We start from the raw sequence: 19,952 nt of genomic DNA on the forward strand, positions 1-19,952 counted from the left end.
GCCCCATACAAGGCTGTATTGGAAAACAAACTTGGAAGTTATGTCCTCAAACCAGCAAATTGGTGTATTATTTTGGGGGGAGTTAAAAACATTCATATTCTCTGTTTTAACATATGAAAAACTCCTCTACTTTGGGCTCTGTTTGGGTTTAGTTGGGTTAGTTGGTCTCAGGAAAAGTTAACACACATGAGCACTGTTATTCTGTAGAACTAAAATGCAGCTTATAGGAATTGGAGTATATAACCTTATGCTGTAAATAGTTTCCCTGTGGTCACAATCAAACCATGTTTTTTAAAGGTACCTTATTTGGTTAACTTATTACAAGTGTATTGTCTTCTGCAGTTTATTCTTTCTAAACAATAAAACACCACCCAGACACTTAAATCCTGGTCAAGAAAAACACAGCAGTGTTATCAGGCCCTCTTTGGAGGTGCTACATGATGAGTTTTTACAGGAAATATTCTACAGATAGGGGTTTTTTTTTTGTGCTGCTTATCATGCTCTGGGCGACTTCTTTGAACCAGCTAGTTCAGTCACTGTCCTCACCTCACTCATTTCACCAACATTTCTTTTTCTGCTGCTTTGAAGGCCCTGTTTCTTTATGGTATTATGAAAAAAAAATAACTGTAATATTGGGTACCCAGTTACATTGATGGAAATAGGCTATTTTCCAGTAAAACATAACTGATGTGGAAAGTACAAAAGATGGTGGAAGTTGTGAGGTCTCATGGAAGCACTGTTCATTTTGCCATACTTTGGTGGGTGGGGGATATATCCAAGTTCTACAACCTAACAATTACTCAGACTCAATGCAACTGAAGCAGAAAAGATGAATAATCAAGCAATCTTAGTCTAACACTAGTCAGTTGCACAATTTTTAAAGAATACAAATGCTGATGGGTCAGCAGGTGATTTAATTTCTCTTCCTTAAGTACATGAAATTGTTTGTTACCAACGATGCTCCAGCTCGCTTTGCTGTGGGAGGCTCTTTTGTGAGATATTGGAGATTTAAACAAACCTATATGTTCTAGGAACACAAAGGAACTTTTTTGTTTGAAACCGGTGGGTGGATAAAATTCTTTGTTGAAGTTTTTAAAAACCTCTCTGCAGGCCGTGTGGAGAATTGCCGCGTGCTTCTCATAGATTCCAAATTTCTGCCATAGCAAGTCCCACTGGTTTCAACCACAGGCTCTTTTGTTTTCTGTACTCGCCTTTGTAACCCTCAGCAAGCGGAGGCAATGCCAGGAGCTGTGGAAAACAAGAGTGAGAGGGTGCGAGCCAGGCCTACACTGCTGCATTCCTCGGCAATGGGAGGCCACCGTGGGGGCTGGGGGCTTTGTTTCAGCTCTTCAGGCTGAGCCAGGGGCACGGATAACCAAGTGCCCAGCTCTGTGAAGGCATGCAGAGTGCAAGGCAGTTTCTGCAGTCAAGTAGATTGGTTTTAATTACAGTCTGAAGATCAAAAATTGTTCTCACTCAGGGGATGCTTTTAGCTTTTTTGAATGCCTCTTTTTTCTTGTTTCTTTTCTTTACCTGTCCTCGCAAGCAAACAGTACCTTACACACCACAAGACTCCTAACAGTCCTGAGCCACTTTCTCTTTCCTAGTAATAGAATCATTGAAGTTGGAAAAGATCTCAAAGATTGAGTCCCACCTTTGACTGTACACCACCACATCAACTAAACCACAGCACTAAGTGCCGCATTCAGCCATTCCTTGAACACTTCCAGGAACAGTGACTCCATCACTTCCCCGGGAAGTCCTATTCAATGCTTAATTACTGGTAATTTCTTATGAGGGTGTTCCACTGAATTGCTGAAATACATACATAGCCCATTAAAAAAGATGATGACGAGGAAATTAAGCACCATGCAGTGATGGATGATGTGTAACTTAGGCCTCCCAGCTAATTTCTTGTATGTTGAATCTAATATGACTTGCACAGTAGGTTTAAGAAAAAAAGGTCTGTTGCACCCCTGGTTTTAAGCCTCAGCATGATCAGTAACAGGAGAACACATGGAGCTGGAGTGCAACTGCTGCTCTGATTCCTGTGGTTGGAAATGCCTCGCTGACTGCTTTGCTTTGATCTCTTTCTTTGACATGGGCAGGGCAGACTGGCTAAATTTATTCACTAAGAATACAGAGGAGAGGGAGTTCTTAAAGGCATAAATAATATAGGGTGTACAGTGGGGAAGGTATAATGGTCTTTTTTCTCCATCAAGTCTTAAACCTGGCTCCTGGAGTGCAGCCCTCTCAGTGGGTAATGGGATGTTAACACATTTCAGCCCACAGTAACCACACATGCTTCCCATTAATGTTCAGACTTTGGGCACGGACTGTGGGTTATTACTGCACAGACTTGGAAGTGTTTTCGCATCTCTGTCATGCAGGTGCTAGGAGTTGTGTGTGCCTTGGTGAAAATACAGAAAAGATTTCCAGCAAGAAGACTCCTGATATATCAAAAATCTCTGACTCGGACAGTATTGCTACATTTTACACACTGCTACCATAAAGCGTAATTGCCTTCAGCAGAGTGATAATGCTGAACATAAGCTGTAATAAATATACAGCTTATTTTTCATTTCTAATTTTTATTTTGTAGTCATTTCACAGAAACAACCCTCTTGAATCATGAGGTTGTCAGCAGAACTAAAAATCATGTGCTGATTGCTGATTCACAAAATAAGATTTAGGCATGTTTATCAGAGTGCCACCATTCCAGCTAGAATAGAAGTCACATTGCTGTGTGTTTTCACCTACTCATTGATTGGTTGCATTATGGTTTTACTGGGTAAGTTTAAAAAGTCAGTATAGTTACCCTAGCAAAAAAGATACCACAGCAAGAAATTCCCCACTGTGTTAGTACCACCTTACAGGGATCCTTCTCCCAAATAACGTTGGCTTAATTGCTGAGCAATACTTAAGGGATGTATTTATCATGAAACTGGTGCTCTTGTAACAAGCAGTGGTTCACAGTTACAGATTAAACAATTTGGGACAATGAAGTCTAGCAGAATTAAGGGGAAAGAAAAAAAATCAGGCTATTGATTAATCTACTGAATTTGCAAAATTATTGTTACTTATTAATACTACTGCAGCAAGTTTTTCATTGACTGGCCTTTTGGGAAGAAGGTTGCTGGACATTTCAGGAGAGATTTTACTCTGTCTCTTAGCTAGTAAAATAGGTGATACTTGTGAATTGATGTTAAAGTATGTCAAATGTTAGAGGGTTTGGGGTTTTTTTACATTTTGGATAGTATTAGAAATAAAGTGAGAGGAATCACACTTATGTTTTCATACCGTAGTAGTTAGTGTCTGAAAGAATTTACATTTTCCTATGCAATTTACAGTTTCTTCCCTACAGCATAATTTTATGTTAAAAAGTACATGTTCCTATTCTACCTGAGTGAATGCAGTACTTTTCTTTGAAATATGAGCATAAATAATATAGCTGAAGTGTCAACTGCAAAGACAGTTGATTCCATAACAGGATGTGAGCGACATTTTCACTCTCTCCATCAAATCTTTTTGTGTTTTCATGTGAGCTCTGCTGTAAGGCCAAACTCTGATAGCTCAGAAGCTGCTCTTCAGCAAGAGAGGATCAGGGAGGGCTTGGAGAAATTAGTCTGAAAGAAACTGTGCCAAGACTTGAGTATTAGCAAAGGTCTAGCCATTAATAGATCCTATTTGACCTATTAATTTTCAGTCTGGCATCAGCTCTTAGGGGGCATAATGCTTTCTGCAGAGAACAGCTAAGAACTGGAATTCCATGAGGTACCAGGGACTCAGGAAAAGCAGCATTTGTCAGGCACTTTTGTAAAATGTGAAGTGGAACTTCCATTCAGCCAGCCACAACAATGTAGTCTAAATGTCTGAACCTATGTTGTGCCTTTGCCAACAGCAGTGCAATAACTTTCAGCAGGCTCAGCCGCTGATCCTTATTGACCCAAGATGTAGTACAGAACTAAAGTTGGTCTTGTTTTCAGTTTAGTGCAATAGAAGTAAATACTGGACCAGGTGAGGTTTTTCACCTTTTGCTGTATTTTTAGTACTAAGTCTTATTGTAAGGAAAGTTATGCCACAGCAGACACCTTATTCACTGCTTCAGCAGATCCATGTATAGGTGTGCTCTACTCATCACTGGAATGGAAACACCCTCACAACTCTTTTATTCTAGTCTGGTAAGAGCTTTATATGCTGTAAAATGTCTAATGGAAGAAGTGAGGGAGGGAAATCAAAGGAGTGCATGTTATGCTTAGCAGGTGGCTTCTCGTTTTTGTGGTGGTTTAGTCTGCAGCTTGGTTAGCCCATAGAAAAAGCTGAAATTCCTGTACAGAAAAATATCATTCCTTCAGTTATGCTGAAGCTATAGAGAAAATGTGCCTTTGGGTGGATTTTTTTTCCTGAAAGTGTTGAGCTATGGCAAGGAGGGAGGGAGGAGAGCAAGCTGTAATGGAAATGATTTCTTGGCTAAGTGCAGTAGGGGTGTTAAACTCATGTGAGTTTAACTGCATCATGAGATACCTGGGCACTTCTCGCTGAATTCACTCTGCTAGAAAATGGGGAGGATGTTTGTTTACAGGCTAAATGCACCAGCACATCCGTTCTGGTTGGTTCAGAGCTATGACCAAGTGTTTGTTTCACAATTGTACTGCATGCAATCCATTTCAAACAGAAATATTTGTCCAAAATTGATTCCCAACTGTTTGACAAGTATCAGACAAAACCCATAATTAGGTCTGTGAATTGAAATGTCTGATGGCATATTGCCTTCTAACAATATTAGAGAAGTTAGGCTAAGAGCCATTTTTTGTCTGCAGTGTCTTAGCATAATGAGGATGAATCAAGCTTTTGCAGTTCAGATTTAACAATGCAGACATAATTTTTTCCTCTGTCTCCACAAATACTTCTGTAGTGAAGCCCAATGGCTGTGGACATGCTGTTCTGCTGTGGGCTGTGCTGCAGTAAAAGTCCAAACCAGGAGCTGGATTGTTGTGAAATTATCTCAGCAGAGAGCTGGAACTCAGATTTCCTCAGCTGCAGCATGTATGTAGTGATAATGGATGTTTTTTCTCTGGCCTTTTATTCTTTCAAGTGCCTGATGTTACCACAAGTGTTATTAGAAGCCACATGTTCCAAAACAGTGGTCTCAGCCTCTTAAATAATGCAAGGCAACCTCTTACTGATACATTTGTCTTATTGCTACAGCTTACCAAAGATCTTGAAATCTCAGCTGTGACAAAGTTGAATAATTCTAGGTGTTACCTTTTCTTGTTCATGTGACTAAACCTAGATTAATCAATATGAAAAGTCAGATGTTTTAACTAATATTTTATTGTCAGCATTTCAGTAAAAATACTGAAATAAACTTAACTCAGAATTGAGGACTTTGGAAGGTACATTGTACTTCACTATCCAGTTGACATTTATAGAAAAGAGAGGACCTAAAAAGTGGAAAAGGACAAATACAGATTATATTTCATTTACTGAGAAACAGTGCTTTGTATGACTTAAGCTAAAATGAAAAGTTGATTTAGAAGTTCAGTAATTTCCATCTCCATACCCTGAGAAAAGAAGACTGAGAAAAAGGAAGTGTAATCGATCACAGCAGCCTGCAGTTATGGTGAAACATATTAAATATTCAGTGTTACAAAGTTGATTAATGTACTTTCTGGCATTTGTAAGAAGTAAATAATACTTAAGATTTCATACAAATATTTAAGCTGCTGTCGTGTATAATCAATATTTGCAAGATGCTGTGACTGTTGATCTAAGCCTCTCTTGAGAACCCAAAGTAAGGTAATGTACTTCAGCTTTTATCAGCTTCATCTTCCTCATTGGTTTCACAGCATTTGTAGAGGGAGCAGCAGTAGGAATGTGAGAGGAATTACAAGTATCTGCAAGAAAGCAAGACTGGAAAGGAGTAGGAGGAGATGAAAAACTTGTAATCTTTTTTAAAACTCTTAGCTTAACAATGTCTTTCCAGGCTGTCCTCTGTATGGAAGAAGACTGCAGACTACTGTGCTCTCCAGGGGGCCTGTGATAGAGCAGCCCTTCCAAGCAACCCATGAGAAGGATATTTGTATCGGAGGTCTCTTGATTGGAAATTTTCCTTTGCATAGAACAAATTTCCATGGTTGTTGAGAGGAGTTGTTTGAAGCATTGGGCTGAGAGGTTCCAGCCAATTAGCAGCTTTGGGAAAAGACTTATTTTCATTCTCAAGAAATGGGATAAACTATCCATGTCTAATGAAGCACCAAGGCCACAGTAGTTTTGAAAATACTTATGTAGGACCTAACTCCTGTTAAGGACAATGAAGGATTGGATTTAGTATTGTTTCATTGAAAGCACCTTTGGACTTTTCTCTTTGGTTTTTTTAACAGACTGCTAAGAATTCTTTTGTCCGTCTGTGTTCCTTTTTTTGGAGGTCACTGTGTGTACAGGAACAAATGGCTCTGCTCACTCTGACCAACATGCCAGGGAGCATTGTGCTAGCAGCAGGCTCACAGCCCCGTGTGGTGAAGGGGAGCAGAGAAGTGGCATTGTCTTTGGTCCTTGGCCACACCTGGGGTGCTTCATCCCTGCTTGGAGTCTGGTTCCCTTGAGCTGTTTTTGGGCTAATGTGAGGAGGTGCTTTTCTTGTGCTCTCTTTTGTGCAGCTCTCAAGGACCATATGCACTTACATATAAATAGAAGACACTTCCATAGCCTTCCAGTTAACGCCTATGAAGAAGTGCTTAAGATTTTTTCCTTCCTGGTCAGCTTTCTGTTGTACAAGTAATATGGTACAGGTCCTCTGCTCTGTTTTAAGAAAGAGCTTCATCTTCCAAAAAAACCCCCAACTTAAAAAAATAGTAGCTATACACAGCATTTACGATAGGTTTTAATAAAATACTTGAATATTTGTTTTCAAATGAACAAATAAGCATACATTTATGTAGTCCATTAATTCTGGATGTCCTTAGGACATTATTAAAGTGATCTGTCTCTCCAAATGCACTGGAAGACTTTGATTGGTTAGCAACAATATTAACAGTATCTCTCTTACGTATTTTTATATATTAGAGAAGACATAAGCATGAAGAAAATTTAGAGGCAAACTTAAATGTGTCCTTTCACTGCTGAGATAAAGCCTCGAGAAAGATTTATACTTTATAGCTCACTGCGTATGCATTGGGAGCAGCTACTTTTGTGGCACAAATACCCTTCTTTGTTGCTTACCAATACCCGTATTCAGTGGCACAAAGAACAACTGTTGTAAAAAATATTAGTATGCAGATGCTCTGGTGTTTTGTTAATGCATTTAATTAAATACAATAACTCTTTTGTTTGCTTTTCTTTTTCTGTCCTTGAATGGATTTGTATTATGGTATAGAACCTAGGCTTAGAGTTGCTGTTTAAAATGTTTTGCAGTTTCAGAATGTGTCACACATCCAAGTTACTTACTTTTCTTTTGTTCTGTTAAGAAAGTCATTTGGGTATGTTAGTAGTTTCTAATAAGTTTGAGAGCATCTTTTCAGGAAAACTCAAATTCCAAAGTTGCCAGCAAATATTTCCAGCATTAATGAGGTATTCAGTGACAGTTAAGCACTCATTAAATAATTGTATTCCTGAGAGACTTTCAGATGTTTTAACCTAAGAAATTTTTCTTGAACATTTTCTAGCTAGTTTTCACAAAAGAATTTTTTTAAAAAGCACAGCAAAACTGTACTTTATACTTTTATGTGAAAAACTGTAGCAGTAACATGATTGAGCAGTTGTAACCTACACACAGGTTTTGCAGAAGCCATCATTACTGTCTTGTGTTGTTACCCATAAAATTATTTCAGAATTATTCTCAGCCTGAGAAAAGGTTTCTTTAGTGCCCTGTGGATGGATGGAACCATATGAAATGGCTGTGTCAAGTCTAAAATTGCTCTGCTGAATCAGCAAAGTATTTGAGCCCAGAGTACTTTAAAAACACAGCAGTATTTGCCAGATCCTATCCCTCCCATGGCAACAAGGACCAAATCAAATGAGGATGTAAAAAGGTAATTAGGAGACCCTAAAGGTAACACATGGCTAACTTATTTCTGAAATTCTGAGCCCCCTTAACTCCAAAATATATTTCTGACACAGAGTGTGTGGGAGGTGTGTGTGCTGAAGATTGCTTCTCAAGCACTGACCTTCTAATAGTCTTTTGGTGTTCCTCGGAGATAAGTCATGTTCTTCAGTGGGTGCAGTTTCCTTTAGAACAAGAGGAGTCATGGTCAACCATAAAATCCTCCATAAATCTTTCTGTCACTGATAGAAGGAGCTACTACAGGTGAAGGAAGGGCTAAGTGTGTTGCAGCTGATGCTTCTCAGGTACTTTACTGGGTGCATCGGAACACAACTCTGAAGGCAGCAGGCAGCAGGCATTTCACTTACCAGAGGGGTCTGTCTTGGCACCTTTCTTGGCTTAAAAAAAAAAAATGCTTGTCAGTTGCTGGTAATTGTTCTTGTCACTTCTCACTAAATACAAATTGGACAGTTTTGCTTTAGGCCTTCAGCATCAGTGCTAGGACATTGTACCCGGAGTGCCAGGATCATCATATATGGACAAAAACTGTCGTGAGAGGCCAAGCAGAAATTGCAGTTTAGTGCTCTCTTTTTTGAAGTGAGGACAATTTCAATACTGGGGCAAAAACCCCCTTCCCCTCACTGTGCTTGTTTGATCCACATTGTAGTTACAGCAAGGGATTCCAAATGAGACCATAAGCTCTGACATCGTGGAGAGGAAATGGGCAAGCAATCTGTGAAAGCACAGATCTGTAATGTCACTGTAATTATTTATTTTTTTCCCATTTCAGAGAAACATGGCATAATTAGAGTTGCAGTCATCAAGGGAAAGTACAGGAATTCTGATTACTCACTGAAAGCCTCCTCATCCACAACCTTCCATGTAAATAAAGTTAGTTTCAGTTACACTTCAACTAAACTTTCAATCTATCAATAAATATGTTAAAAAAAAAAAACCAAACCAAAACAAAACCAAAGCTACACACACACCCCAAAAAATCACCTAGAACTACTGCGAATTTGTGTGAGAACATCATTCTGGTTTCAGTTCCAAGATAACTTAATGTTCTTTAAGGCTGGAAGAGAACATAGTTTCATTACAACTGCACATATTAAGGGTTTTGTATGAAATGAGCATCTCAATGCAAGGGAAAGAAAGCAGCATTGTTCCTGGGCTGTTTTTCACAGGCCTGTATTCATATCTCATCCTTGTTGTTTGCAGGAGAGGCAGATGTGAACCAGAACAATGGGACCTCCACGAAGAGCCCAGCGGTGACAGACTCCAAAGGCACAGCAGACCCAAAGAATGCCTGGCCCGAGGCCAACCCAGCTGACAGGACTGGTCGCCCCCACTTGATCCGCCTCTTTTCCCGAGATGCCCCAGGAAGAGAAGACAACACCTTCAAAGATCGGCCCTCAGAGTCAGACGAGCTACAGACCATCCAAGAGGACAGTGCAGCAGCTTCAGAGAATTCGGATTTGATGGCTTCACAAAAACGCTCCTCTTTCCGGCACGGATCAAAACTGGCATCTGCGAGCACTATAGACCATGCCAGACATGGATCCCCACGGCACAGAGACTCGGGTCTGCTTGACTCGCTGGGCAGATTCTTTGGAGGTGAAAGGCACGTTCCCCGGCGGGGCTCGGGCAAGGTGAGCTCTGAGGAATAGAGAACTGCAAGGCTACAGCAAAACACAGTACAATTAAAGAGGCAGGGTGGGTCTGAAAGAAAGGTCTCACTGCTATAGGGCAAGAGTTGACCTAGCCAGCAGGATGGTACTTGTAATATAATGCTTGGCTTTTAAAAAAAAGGCAACAAAAAAAAGCAAAGATCTGGGAAACAAGAGAATCGACTCTGGTTAGTAACACGGAGTATTAGAAATCCAGGGGCCTCTGGAAACATTACTGGGAGGAGTTTTTATGAGCATTTATTGTGGTGTGCTGTATGTGTTTCTATGCTGTGCCATTTAGAGAAATTTCAGTCTGCTTTTGTGTGTTATTCTTAAATATTTGCAAAAGGGAGCTGGATGAGAGCACTAAATGCAAGACGATCTCCACATATCTTGGCTCTAACTGAGGGACAAACTTGGAAATAGATGTTAGAAAAGGAATTGTGGCCAAATTCTCAGCCTGCCTGTGCAAGAGTATGTTTGAGGTCAGTTGACAGCATTGCCGGGGAGATGGCTTGACAGATATTATCCTGAATCCCAGGTGTACAAAATAATCCATCTGCTTTATTCTGACAAGAAGTTGAGATTTATTCCAAGCATTTCATAGTAGAAATTGCATAATGAGCCATTTCTACACTGTCAATTCAAAACCAAGGCATTGATGAAAGGCTGTTAATTACATTCTTCCCTTTTCCAGGATACCTGCCTCCTCTGATAAATTATGCAGCTGGCATATTAGTTCACTGTTACTCAAGTGGCAAAGTTTAAGATGTTTTGGCTGTACCTTTGCCATGTAAATGATAAATGGAGTCTTGTGTTTGTGTGTGTCCACACACTACATAAGCATTCGAATGGAACTGCTGTAGGGCTGTAAAACTTTTAGCTGAATTTGTTGTAATTGCTCAAGTTGTGTGTCTCAAAAAGCAGCATTCATAGTTGCTGGCTGAGCCTACATTTTTGAAAATCAAATGACAACCTTTGAGGTCTGTTCAGTGTTCCAGCCTGTGATCTGCGCTGTCTCTCAGTGCTGCACTGGGACAGGACACAAACTGCCCTGTGGTGTAAAACTGATCTGTGGCCATCCGTGTCCTTCACAGCTCCACATCTGGAAGCACAATGTGTAATAGCCCTTTCCTGAAGAGTTGTTGTAATGTAGAGACCACTGGATGAAAAATACTCTAGAAACTTAAAACCAGAAGCTTCTCACACTAGGTGGGCAGTACTAAGCAAGCTGGCTGTTTTGTTCTTTTTATTTCTCACCTTTACCAACTTGGGCCTGTAATGCTATTGACAAAGATTTAGCGGCCAGACAGTTTCTTCTGTAGTAGCATTTCTGTGTGTAATGTTCCTAAGTACAACAAGCAGTTGCTGTGAGCTTGAAGAAAACCTTTTTTCTTACTGTTACTGCAAATAACTGAGACTGTTCCCAGCTGCTGTTTTCTGGGACCTGCTTGGCCAGCTCAACTCTTGCTGTTGTGTTCATGTACTGTGTTACTCGATGGAAAATAGTGTATGAAATGTTCTTTGTACACCAAGGCGTGACAATCCCAAAAAGTTAGATTCTGCATACAGAATATACAGAGGTATGTGCATTTCTGCGTGGCAATAAATCAAATCAATTAACTCAGTTTTTAGGAGTAATGACTAAAAAATGTCTGCCAACTGTACAAAGTCTGTATTTTATCCTTTGGCGTGAACATGGTTGCATTGATTCTCTATAGATTTTGATGTAATTATGTATGAGAGGACAGGAGATCATGTATTTATCTCTGCTGTAAAATGCTATTTTGAAGAACTTAAATGTCTGCAAAACAGAACAGAATTATGGACAATTCTGACATTTTTTACCAAGCAGAAGTAGTTGTTTGGGATTTTTTTCCCTTAAGAACATCTACTCATAGTGTTACAGAGTCCTGATTTACAGATCTGAGCTGGAAGCACAAAGCTGAATTATTTTGGCAAATGTCTGTCACATTAGGACTTCCAGTGCCAAAGCACCTCTAGCACTCTTCCACACAATGATAATATTGATGTACATCCTAGGAAACATTCCTAGGAAGCTCTCTTGTGGGAGGGCTTCAGTGTGGAAAGTATTGAGCAAGTGGCACAGTCATTTCAACTATTATTTATTTAGCCTCTAAAACAATGCCTTTTGGTTTCTTGTATCAAGAAAGGCTTGTGGTGTCATTTATTTATACAAGAGTAGACAGAGGAAATGTAGATGGCTCATTTGTGCTTAAACCCTAAATAGTTGTTGCCATTTGCTGAATTTTGTATAGAGGATCACTGATAGATGATGAAGGCGTTCATGGACCAGCCGAAATAGAATGAAGTCCCTTGGCAGTATTCCAGACTTCACTAAGTAAACAAGTCTTTGGTAAATAAGATGCCACTTAAAGCACCTTAAAGGATGAATTTCAAAGGCTTGAAAAGTTCCTAGAGCTGCACTGTTTATTTGCTTGCACTTTTTTCTTTCTTTATTTTGAAGCATTTCAAAGCAATTCTGCAGCTGCCTTTCTTGCAGTCTTCCTTTTTCAGCCAGCCCATGCCTCAGTGGGAGCATCTCAACTACCCACACCAGCAAGCACTGGAATGCAAAGACAACACTTGCTCTTTGTACAGATTTAGGGCTGACATTCAAGCAAAACACATTATAAATTCTTTGTGGAGGCATTTTCTTCTTGCATCCATAGCTAAGAAGTACATTAATGAAGAATATTCACTATTGTGTCCAGAAAGGTGGGGTGGGAACAATGCTGGGACTGTTTCATGGCCTCCTTTTCTTGTGTGGAGCAGGTTCTCCCCTCATCTTCAATTCTGAAGCTAAGTTGCATGGGAGTTCCATGGGAGTTGTTAAAAATAGAAATACTGGAATGTACAGAAACACTCCTTTTCCTGTGAGGGGCAGCAAGTGCATTTGCCATTTTTCTCCCAATCCCATCGAGATTTGGATAGATGAAACTCAGTTAAAACCAGCTTGAATTTTGTACATTTAAGAAAAACTTTTGAAATATAATATTTGAAACAAAACTGTTGTGCACAGCTCAAATTTAATCGTATTAAAAAAGAATTTTAAATGGTGACAGAAATAAACTGTGGTGCAGACATTTTAAATAGCATGAAAGAGCGAGTAGCATAATAATAAATTATTTCCTTTCTAATCTTTATAGTATATTTGGCTAAGCAAGTTTGTTAAAACAATCAAATGTTCTTTGTCCTCCTAGATTCTGAGCCTGTATTCAACTTCAGTATGTACTGATTGCTATTTTGTTTCTTTGATGCAGTTTTTTATGCTTTTGTTATCCTTTTGTTTATGATTTTATTTTCTTTTTCTACTAAAGTTTGGATTGTGAAACAAGAACTTTTCTGTCCTGGTTTAACATTTTGCATTAACGTACTAAACTTTAAACTACACTTGTGACACAGATCAAACAAACCAAAATATGTGAGTGACAGTAAATAATAGGTGAGGGAAGACTTAGTGAAAGATTAAATCAATTTCTGTTTTACATTTTCCTTCAGTTTTGTATGCAAACTTGTAACAGTCTCCTGTTGCCTGAATGTAGCCTTGCTCCTGTATTTCCTTCCCAACTTCTGTGTGTTTGGGTGCAAGAAATACGGAATGTAGAGATGGGGCTTCCCCATGTTACAGACAGATACAAGGCAGGAGCAGCACTGGACTGAAGTTCTTCTCAGCTTGAGCAGAACCAGGGTTTGGGATCAGCATTTCTGAATCAGCAGTTCCAAACCCACTCCTGACCTAAGCAGTTGCTAGAGTGGGGATCTACTGAAATGGTTGTGATAACCACGCAAAGGCAAAAAGTTTAGGAACCAGAGTTTTAAATAATGCCGTGGAGGGATAAAATAATCAGAATCTTTTTTCGCACTTGAACTCTATTCACATTTCCTGTGGGAGCTTTAATGTGTACTACAGCACCATGAAGAATTTGAAAAGCAGTAAAATCAGTGCTAGTCTGACTAGTATATGATGTGATTTAAGTAAATACTGTGATTTTAATTTCCAAGTCCTAGTTTTCAGGGAGTGGTATTGCTTGTGATACACTGTTTTGTAAAACCTGCTGTGCAAGCAGTATGCTTGTAAAAAAATTTATAGAGTCTGTAGCAGTTGTAACAATAATTTTGTTTTAATCTTTTGCTTTTTATGTGCTTTATGTATTCATTAAACTGTTGACATCACAAAAACCAGTGTACTAATGATTTAATTTGTTTTAAATGCTTTAATCCATTAACAGAAGTTGCAACAAACTACTACTTGTATGTGACAGGTTTTTAGTTCACTAAGAGGCGTGTCCTTCTGCAAAATTCAGTTAGAACAGTGCACTGGACAGAAGGGAATAGAGAGGTTTCCTTCAGGAAGGAAAGGGTAGGCTTTGAATAACCAAAGCTCCTGAATTTGATGTTCTTACTGAATCTGGCCTCTCATTTGTAGCAGCCTAAAAATGAATTAGTGTAACAGAACTGCCAGTCTGAAGCTCATTTAGCTTGTGCAGTGGTAGAACCTGAGACTACTTTTGATCTGCCTGGTTTTAAAAAATCACCTGTACAAAACAAGGAAATGCCAACTGGTGAGTACACACACCATGTGAGAAGTGAAAGGCCTAAGAGCCAACACCATGGGATTGACTTTGACATGTTCATTTAACACCTGTATGCTCATAAATATGTTATTTGTGCCTAATAATTAACACACTGGAACTTGCATTTTCAAGGAAGTTACTAATTGAAGTAATTATTACAAGGTACTAGAGGAATTTGAGAATTGGACTAGGTTATATGCTTTTTGAGTGGTACTTCGAAGTGCAAGCACTAAATTTTGGTAAAGTATTGCTTTGTGCTCACCTGACATCAGCTGCATGGCAAGGTTTGTTTAGAAATGGGACAAAGTATTTGGGGCTTGCTGATTTGTTTTACAACTTAAAGAGGAGATCATGACTGGAAGAATGCCTGTGTGCTCTGCTGCTTTTACTGTTTTTATATGGTCTTGTGCCTCTTACATTCAGAAATGTATTAGTAACGTGTTCAGGCTAAAATAAAAATTAATCAACGAAAGCATTTAAAGAATCTCTGTTTCTAATCACTCCACAAAAGGTTTTCCCCTTTTATTAAACCTCTAACAGGACCTTTCAGTTCAGTTTTTGCTTGACTATTTCTAGTCTTCTATCCACTAATATGATATAACAATAACAGTAGTATAAGTTGCATGCAGAAGAGCCCCAAGGATTCTTTTGAGCACTTGGTGAAGTTCAAAGCCTGGTGCCCTTTGCCTGGGCTTGAGCCTGATGGCAGAGCTGGTGGAGGAGCAGTGATGGCAGCTTTGGGATCTTTTAGTGGGAATTGACCTCAGCTATTCTCAGCCATGCCGCTCTTGTTCACCTGCATGGCCCCTCAGCCCAGCTGAGAGTAAGGTCTGCATTTAATTTTAAAACCATATATCAGAGGGGGACATTTGTTTAAAGAAGTGCAAAGACCAGGCAGGGATGTACATACAGATGGCCAAAATGTACACACAGGTGGTCAAATAGGGCTTTTAAAAATTTAGCACAAGGATTTTCTCTGCCTAAGAACAATATAATGTTTACCTCTGCAGATGAAGCAGTTTGATAAGTATGAAATTGCTTTATATTAAAATCTGTTATATTTTTCTATCACATTCCTTGCAAATGAAGAACTGCATGATCCTTAGCACTTTCCGTCCTACAATGCCAAAATAAATTACTGTACTTCAGCTGTTTTCAGTTTACACAATGGTCAATGCTGCCAGATAGAAAATACCAGAGCAAAAGTTAGTACTTTTTTTGTCCCTGACCTTGTTTTGTACCTCTGTCATCACATAGCATTAGTGACAATTGCTGGCTTTCACCTTTTTACTGATGCAAAATATCTCACCATGTTCCTGAAATGGTCTCCATTTAAGATACATTACACTCCAAAGTTACTTGGCTTAATTTCTGAGCTGCACAAGAAATCATCCACTGTCATTTTCAGGTGATTTTACTGAATGTTTTACAAATCATTTTAAAAATATTGGTAAAGCACAAATTTTTGTCTTTTGCTTATGATGCATCTACTTCTCTATTTCTGATACAACATACAATTAATGTGCCTTGGAAATTGTATGAGCCTCAGGTTTGGAGTGGTCCATCCTCCCCACTTTATACTAACAGTATTATTGGAAATTCTACCACGTAAAATTTCTTTCAAAGAAATATTCTATTAATCATGCCATGTCTAAGTATTTCATAATAGTAAACTCTCCTTGCTATTACACTCTGTCTACAAGTTATGCTGACACAGGCAATAGTGCTTTTAACAACCTGTATGAGAGTTTAGCTTGTCACCTGCTTGTCTATTAAAGGCAGAAAAGAAATAGAATTGGGCCAATCCCTCAAAAAAGAGAACTGATCAAATATTTGGTGGGTGGTGGATGGGTGATTGCATGCAATCTGAGATTTACAGAAATCAAAGTTTTAGTAACATTCTTCTGGCCAGCAGCTGTAAAGTGATAGTGTACACCTGGTATTTATAGCTTTGTTTTCTAAATAATTCCCATCTTGCTTATTGTATTACCTTCATGACTATATGAAAATACCAGGGAACAGGACAACTAAAAATTGTATAAATTACTGCTTTCTTACCAATGGCCATACTATACCCCATGATGTTACATTGTTTTGCTGCAGCAACAGCAGCAAACAGATGCATCTCCACCAAATATGCAGGTGATCAGTACACACTGATCGTGGTGGATAGCAGTGCAGGATGCCTTCCGTATCTTGCCCATGTACAGTAAAGTCGTAAAGGCTGTGAAGTTTGATGGTAGCAGAAGCTACTTGGAGAATACCTACTAGTCAGTCTTTTTTTTTTTTTTTTTTTTTTTTCTGGAGTGATGATTCTCAAACAAAATCCAAAACAAATCTAGCCCCCAAACCCCCACCCAAACCATGGATCATTTCAACAAAGTTTAATCTATGTCATTGTACCAACTTGAACAATAACAGAACAATACTGAGATGCATCAGAGACTATGTCCAAGCAGATAAAGACCTTCTGTCATGAAGAATATTTGAATAAAATCATTCATGCTAGGCAGAAAAAATGCTTCAAAAAGCCAGGTGAAATTAAACTACTGGGTTTTGCCTCCGAAACCATTTATCAAGTGTCACAACAATGGAATAAACTGGACACAGGGAAAAAACCCAGAAGGTATGATGGCACTGGTCTCCCATTTGAGTCCCATCATAAACCAGAACTCTCCTGAAAAACTGCCCCTATTCTTCTTTTTTCCCCCAGTAATTCTTTTACCTGCTAATTTATGAACCCTAAGCATCAAGGCACTAAGGGGTAACGGGGTTATGGAGAAATGTGGTTCTGGATTATTTGGCACCTCTCTTGATGGGACTGTTCTCCATTGTTTCCTTCTTCTTTGTGTTTCTTGCTTTTCAGTCATCTCTACTGCCATGTTTGTTATTCCTGTCATTCTGCTAAGAATTCTTCCTCTTTTCATTCATCACCTATTTCTAGACAAAGATTGATCTCAGCCCAACCCTGAAAGGCAGAATCTCCTGCATTCTACATCCCTCTTCCTGACAATTCTCCTCTATACCTTTGAGCAAGTAATTTAATTTCTGTCTTAACTTCCACATTAGTAAAAATTAACAGTACCATTACAAGGATGTGTGGCTCATCCTAAAGTGATTTAAAAAGCCTGCTGAATTAGGTAATTAACTATAATGTCATCACCAGATCAGCCAGTGGGGAAGACGTCAGTGTTCCCATTGCTTTTGGTAACAGATCAGCAAGTCGTGAACAGCCTGGGACAAACACTGCCATAAAGTGCCAACTGCTGCCTGGGTTGTACGTGAACAAAGATGGAACCAACACCACCGCAGCTCTGATTTAGCAGTGCATGCTCACAGAAGTTACATTCCTCCTAGAATAAGCATGGAAAAATACATCCCACATGGGCTGTGTATTCTGTTGCTGCCTGGTGCGAGCCAGGGTAGCAGCACTGGAAGCTTCTGATGAAGTGTCAGCCATGCCTAGGAACACAAAGCCCCATGGACAAAGCCCCTCCAAATCCCAAGATGAAGCAATTTCTGTATTCAAGTGCCTGTCAGATTTCTCATTAAACTATATCACAGATTTCCATATTATTAAAATAAGAAAGAAAAAGCATATATATTTATTGAAAGGATGCATCTTAATTCCTGTTTGGCATACATATTTAGAAACCGTACTGACTACCTAAATTTGAACCTGGATAGGAATTTCATTAGAGTTTGGGATTCAGAGTCTGTTTCCAGGACTAACACAAAATCAGCTGAGTGGCTTACAAATTCCCTGTTGAACTTTCAGCTTTTTCTTCCACAGCACAGTGTTCATCACATAATGCTTAAAGGATAATTTTAGTCTACCAGTACAGTTCCAGATGTCTTAGTGGGGGTGGTTAAACATTATGGACAACCTACAGGTTGTGGAACGGTTTGGTTTTCTAAGACAATCTAAATGCAATTTTCATGTCTATATGAATTTGAAATGTGTGGCTTTTGTATGATGTCTTTTAAATTCATGCACAGCAACTCATTAGGCATCTTGTGAAGAAAAGCCACTGGAAATCATGAAACCCACTGAACCCATGAGAAAGCCCTTTATTTTCTATCTTTACCTGGTTTGACTGCATTTTAAAACAGCTATTTCCATATTTTATGTGTATGGATTTTGCCAGTGGAGAAACAACATGGGATACTTTAGATTTTCATCTCACATTCTAAAGTAGGCAACAAAAGCACACAATGGTGATACTGAAAGGAACTGTAAAAAGCTGTAAATTCAAGTACTCCAAAAGTATCTTAATACTGTTATTGGCACAAATGCATATCCCAGACTGATGAGGAGTTAGAGCTAATCACATGCATATGGAATCTTCAGCTATAAGTAATCCTCTTGTGGAGGATGAGTCCTCAGAGAGATTATAACATGCATTTAAAAGTCCCCCCTAATGCAGCTGAGTTGCAAGATCTGACATATCCCATTTATAGCAAGCCAAGTCAGGGATGGATTTCATGACTGAAAAACAAGCCTGTAACTGCTTAACTGTATCCATTTTATACCCAGAGCCAACTGTTGCACAACATTGAAAAGCATGCATATATATATATATATACATATATATATACACACACACATATATATCTGTGTGTGTATATATATGTGTATATATATGTGTATATACATATATATACAGACACACACCCCCACACACACAAACACACACTTTGGTATCTTCAGGTCAACTGGAAATGTAATGACCTTGCACAAAACCCCAAATGGAGCCCATATTGTTAGTTAATTAACATTAACTAATTAGTAATAATTTATTAATTTTAAATGATAATTTTTCATTTATTAACAGAATAATTTGAATTATTTTTTTAATTAACAGCTCTTACAAGGTACTAATACAGGTTGTGCCAGTAAATGTAATTAGTCTGATGTGAAAGTACATGGCTAACACAGGGAATGCAATTCCAATGTATAGCTAATGTTGAAACTTAAAATACCTGCATGTTTTCTTTGCACTGCATTCACAGTTACTCTCTCTTTTTTTTTTTTGTCTTAGTGGCCAACATACCACCATACTACCAAGGTAGGTGACACAGTAAAACAATGCTACTTTCCTGTGCATCACCAGAAAAAATCACAAAATGTTTTTTTAAAAAAATCACTCCCCTTACAGGATAACTGCAGGTATTTTATGTATATTTTTAAGAATTCTTATTTAGATTATTAATCCTTAAAACTATTGATTTCACAGTGAAGTTGAAAACTATGTTTTTGTCATCAGATCTCCCAGTTACTGCTTTAATTTCTAGTACTGGTAAATCTTTTTGACTAAGATCATTCAGTCTTAGGGTTCCTTTTGGCTTTTTTGAAGGTGCAGCAGAGTTGACTTAGCTGAGATCCTTACCTGAGGTCACACATTTCATTAATGTTAACTGGGAACAGGAAAAGCTGAGTGTTCTTCTGTTCAGTTACTGAAGAATTATTGTATGTTTAAACTTTCTTAAAGGGCACAACAGAGGCACCTCCACTTTCAACTTCCCTACCAATACCCAAGGGCTCTGAATTCACACTCTTACTTGGCAAGTACCTTTCAAAATATATCAATACGGAAGCCAAGGATGCCTTTTATTGGCAATGCTCTCAAGGCTGAAATTCTT

General features: G+C 38.8%; 1 protein-coding gene across 8 annotated transcripts in view; it reads left to right on the forward strand.

Moving 5' to 3' along the window:
• The window catches only part of LOC121337816 (myelin basic protein), a 110,415-nt gene that overhangs the window by 82,095 nt on the left and 8,368 nt on the right, over window positions 1-19,952 (forward strand). For 4 of the 8 annotated variants that reach the window (XM_041408156.1, XM_041408159.1, XM_041408157.1 and 1 more), the window contains exons 4-6: window positions 9,263-9,693; window positions 12,936-12,959; window positions 19,352-19,378. In XM_041408156.1, the coding sequence (XP_041264090.1) occupies window positions 9,263-9,693; window positions 12,936-12,959; window positions 19,352-19,378 (482 nt within the window). The remainder of the gene's footprint in view (window positions 1-9,262; window positions 9,694-12,935; window positions 12,960-19,351; window positions 19,379-19,952) is intronic. The other 4 variants (XM_041408158.1, XM_041408161.1, XM_041408162.1 and 1 more) reach the window with 2 other exon arrangements.

This window comes from Onychostruthus taczanowskii, unplaced genomic scaffold (genome assembly GCF_017590055.1).
Source record: "Onychostruthus taczanowskii isolate IOZ18803 unplaced genomic scaffold, ASM1759005v1 scaffold29, whole genome shotgun sequence".
Taxonomy (NCBI): domain Eukaryota; kingdom Metazoa; phylum Chordata; class Aves; order Passeriformes; family Passeridae; genus Onychostruthus; species Onychostruthus taczanowskii.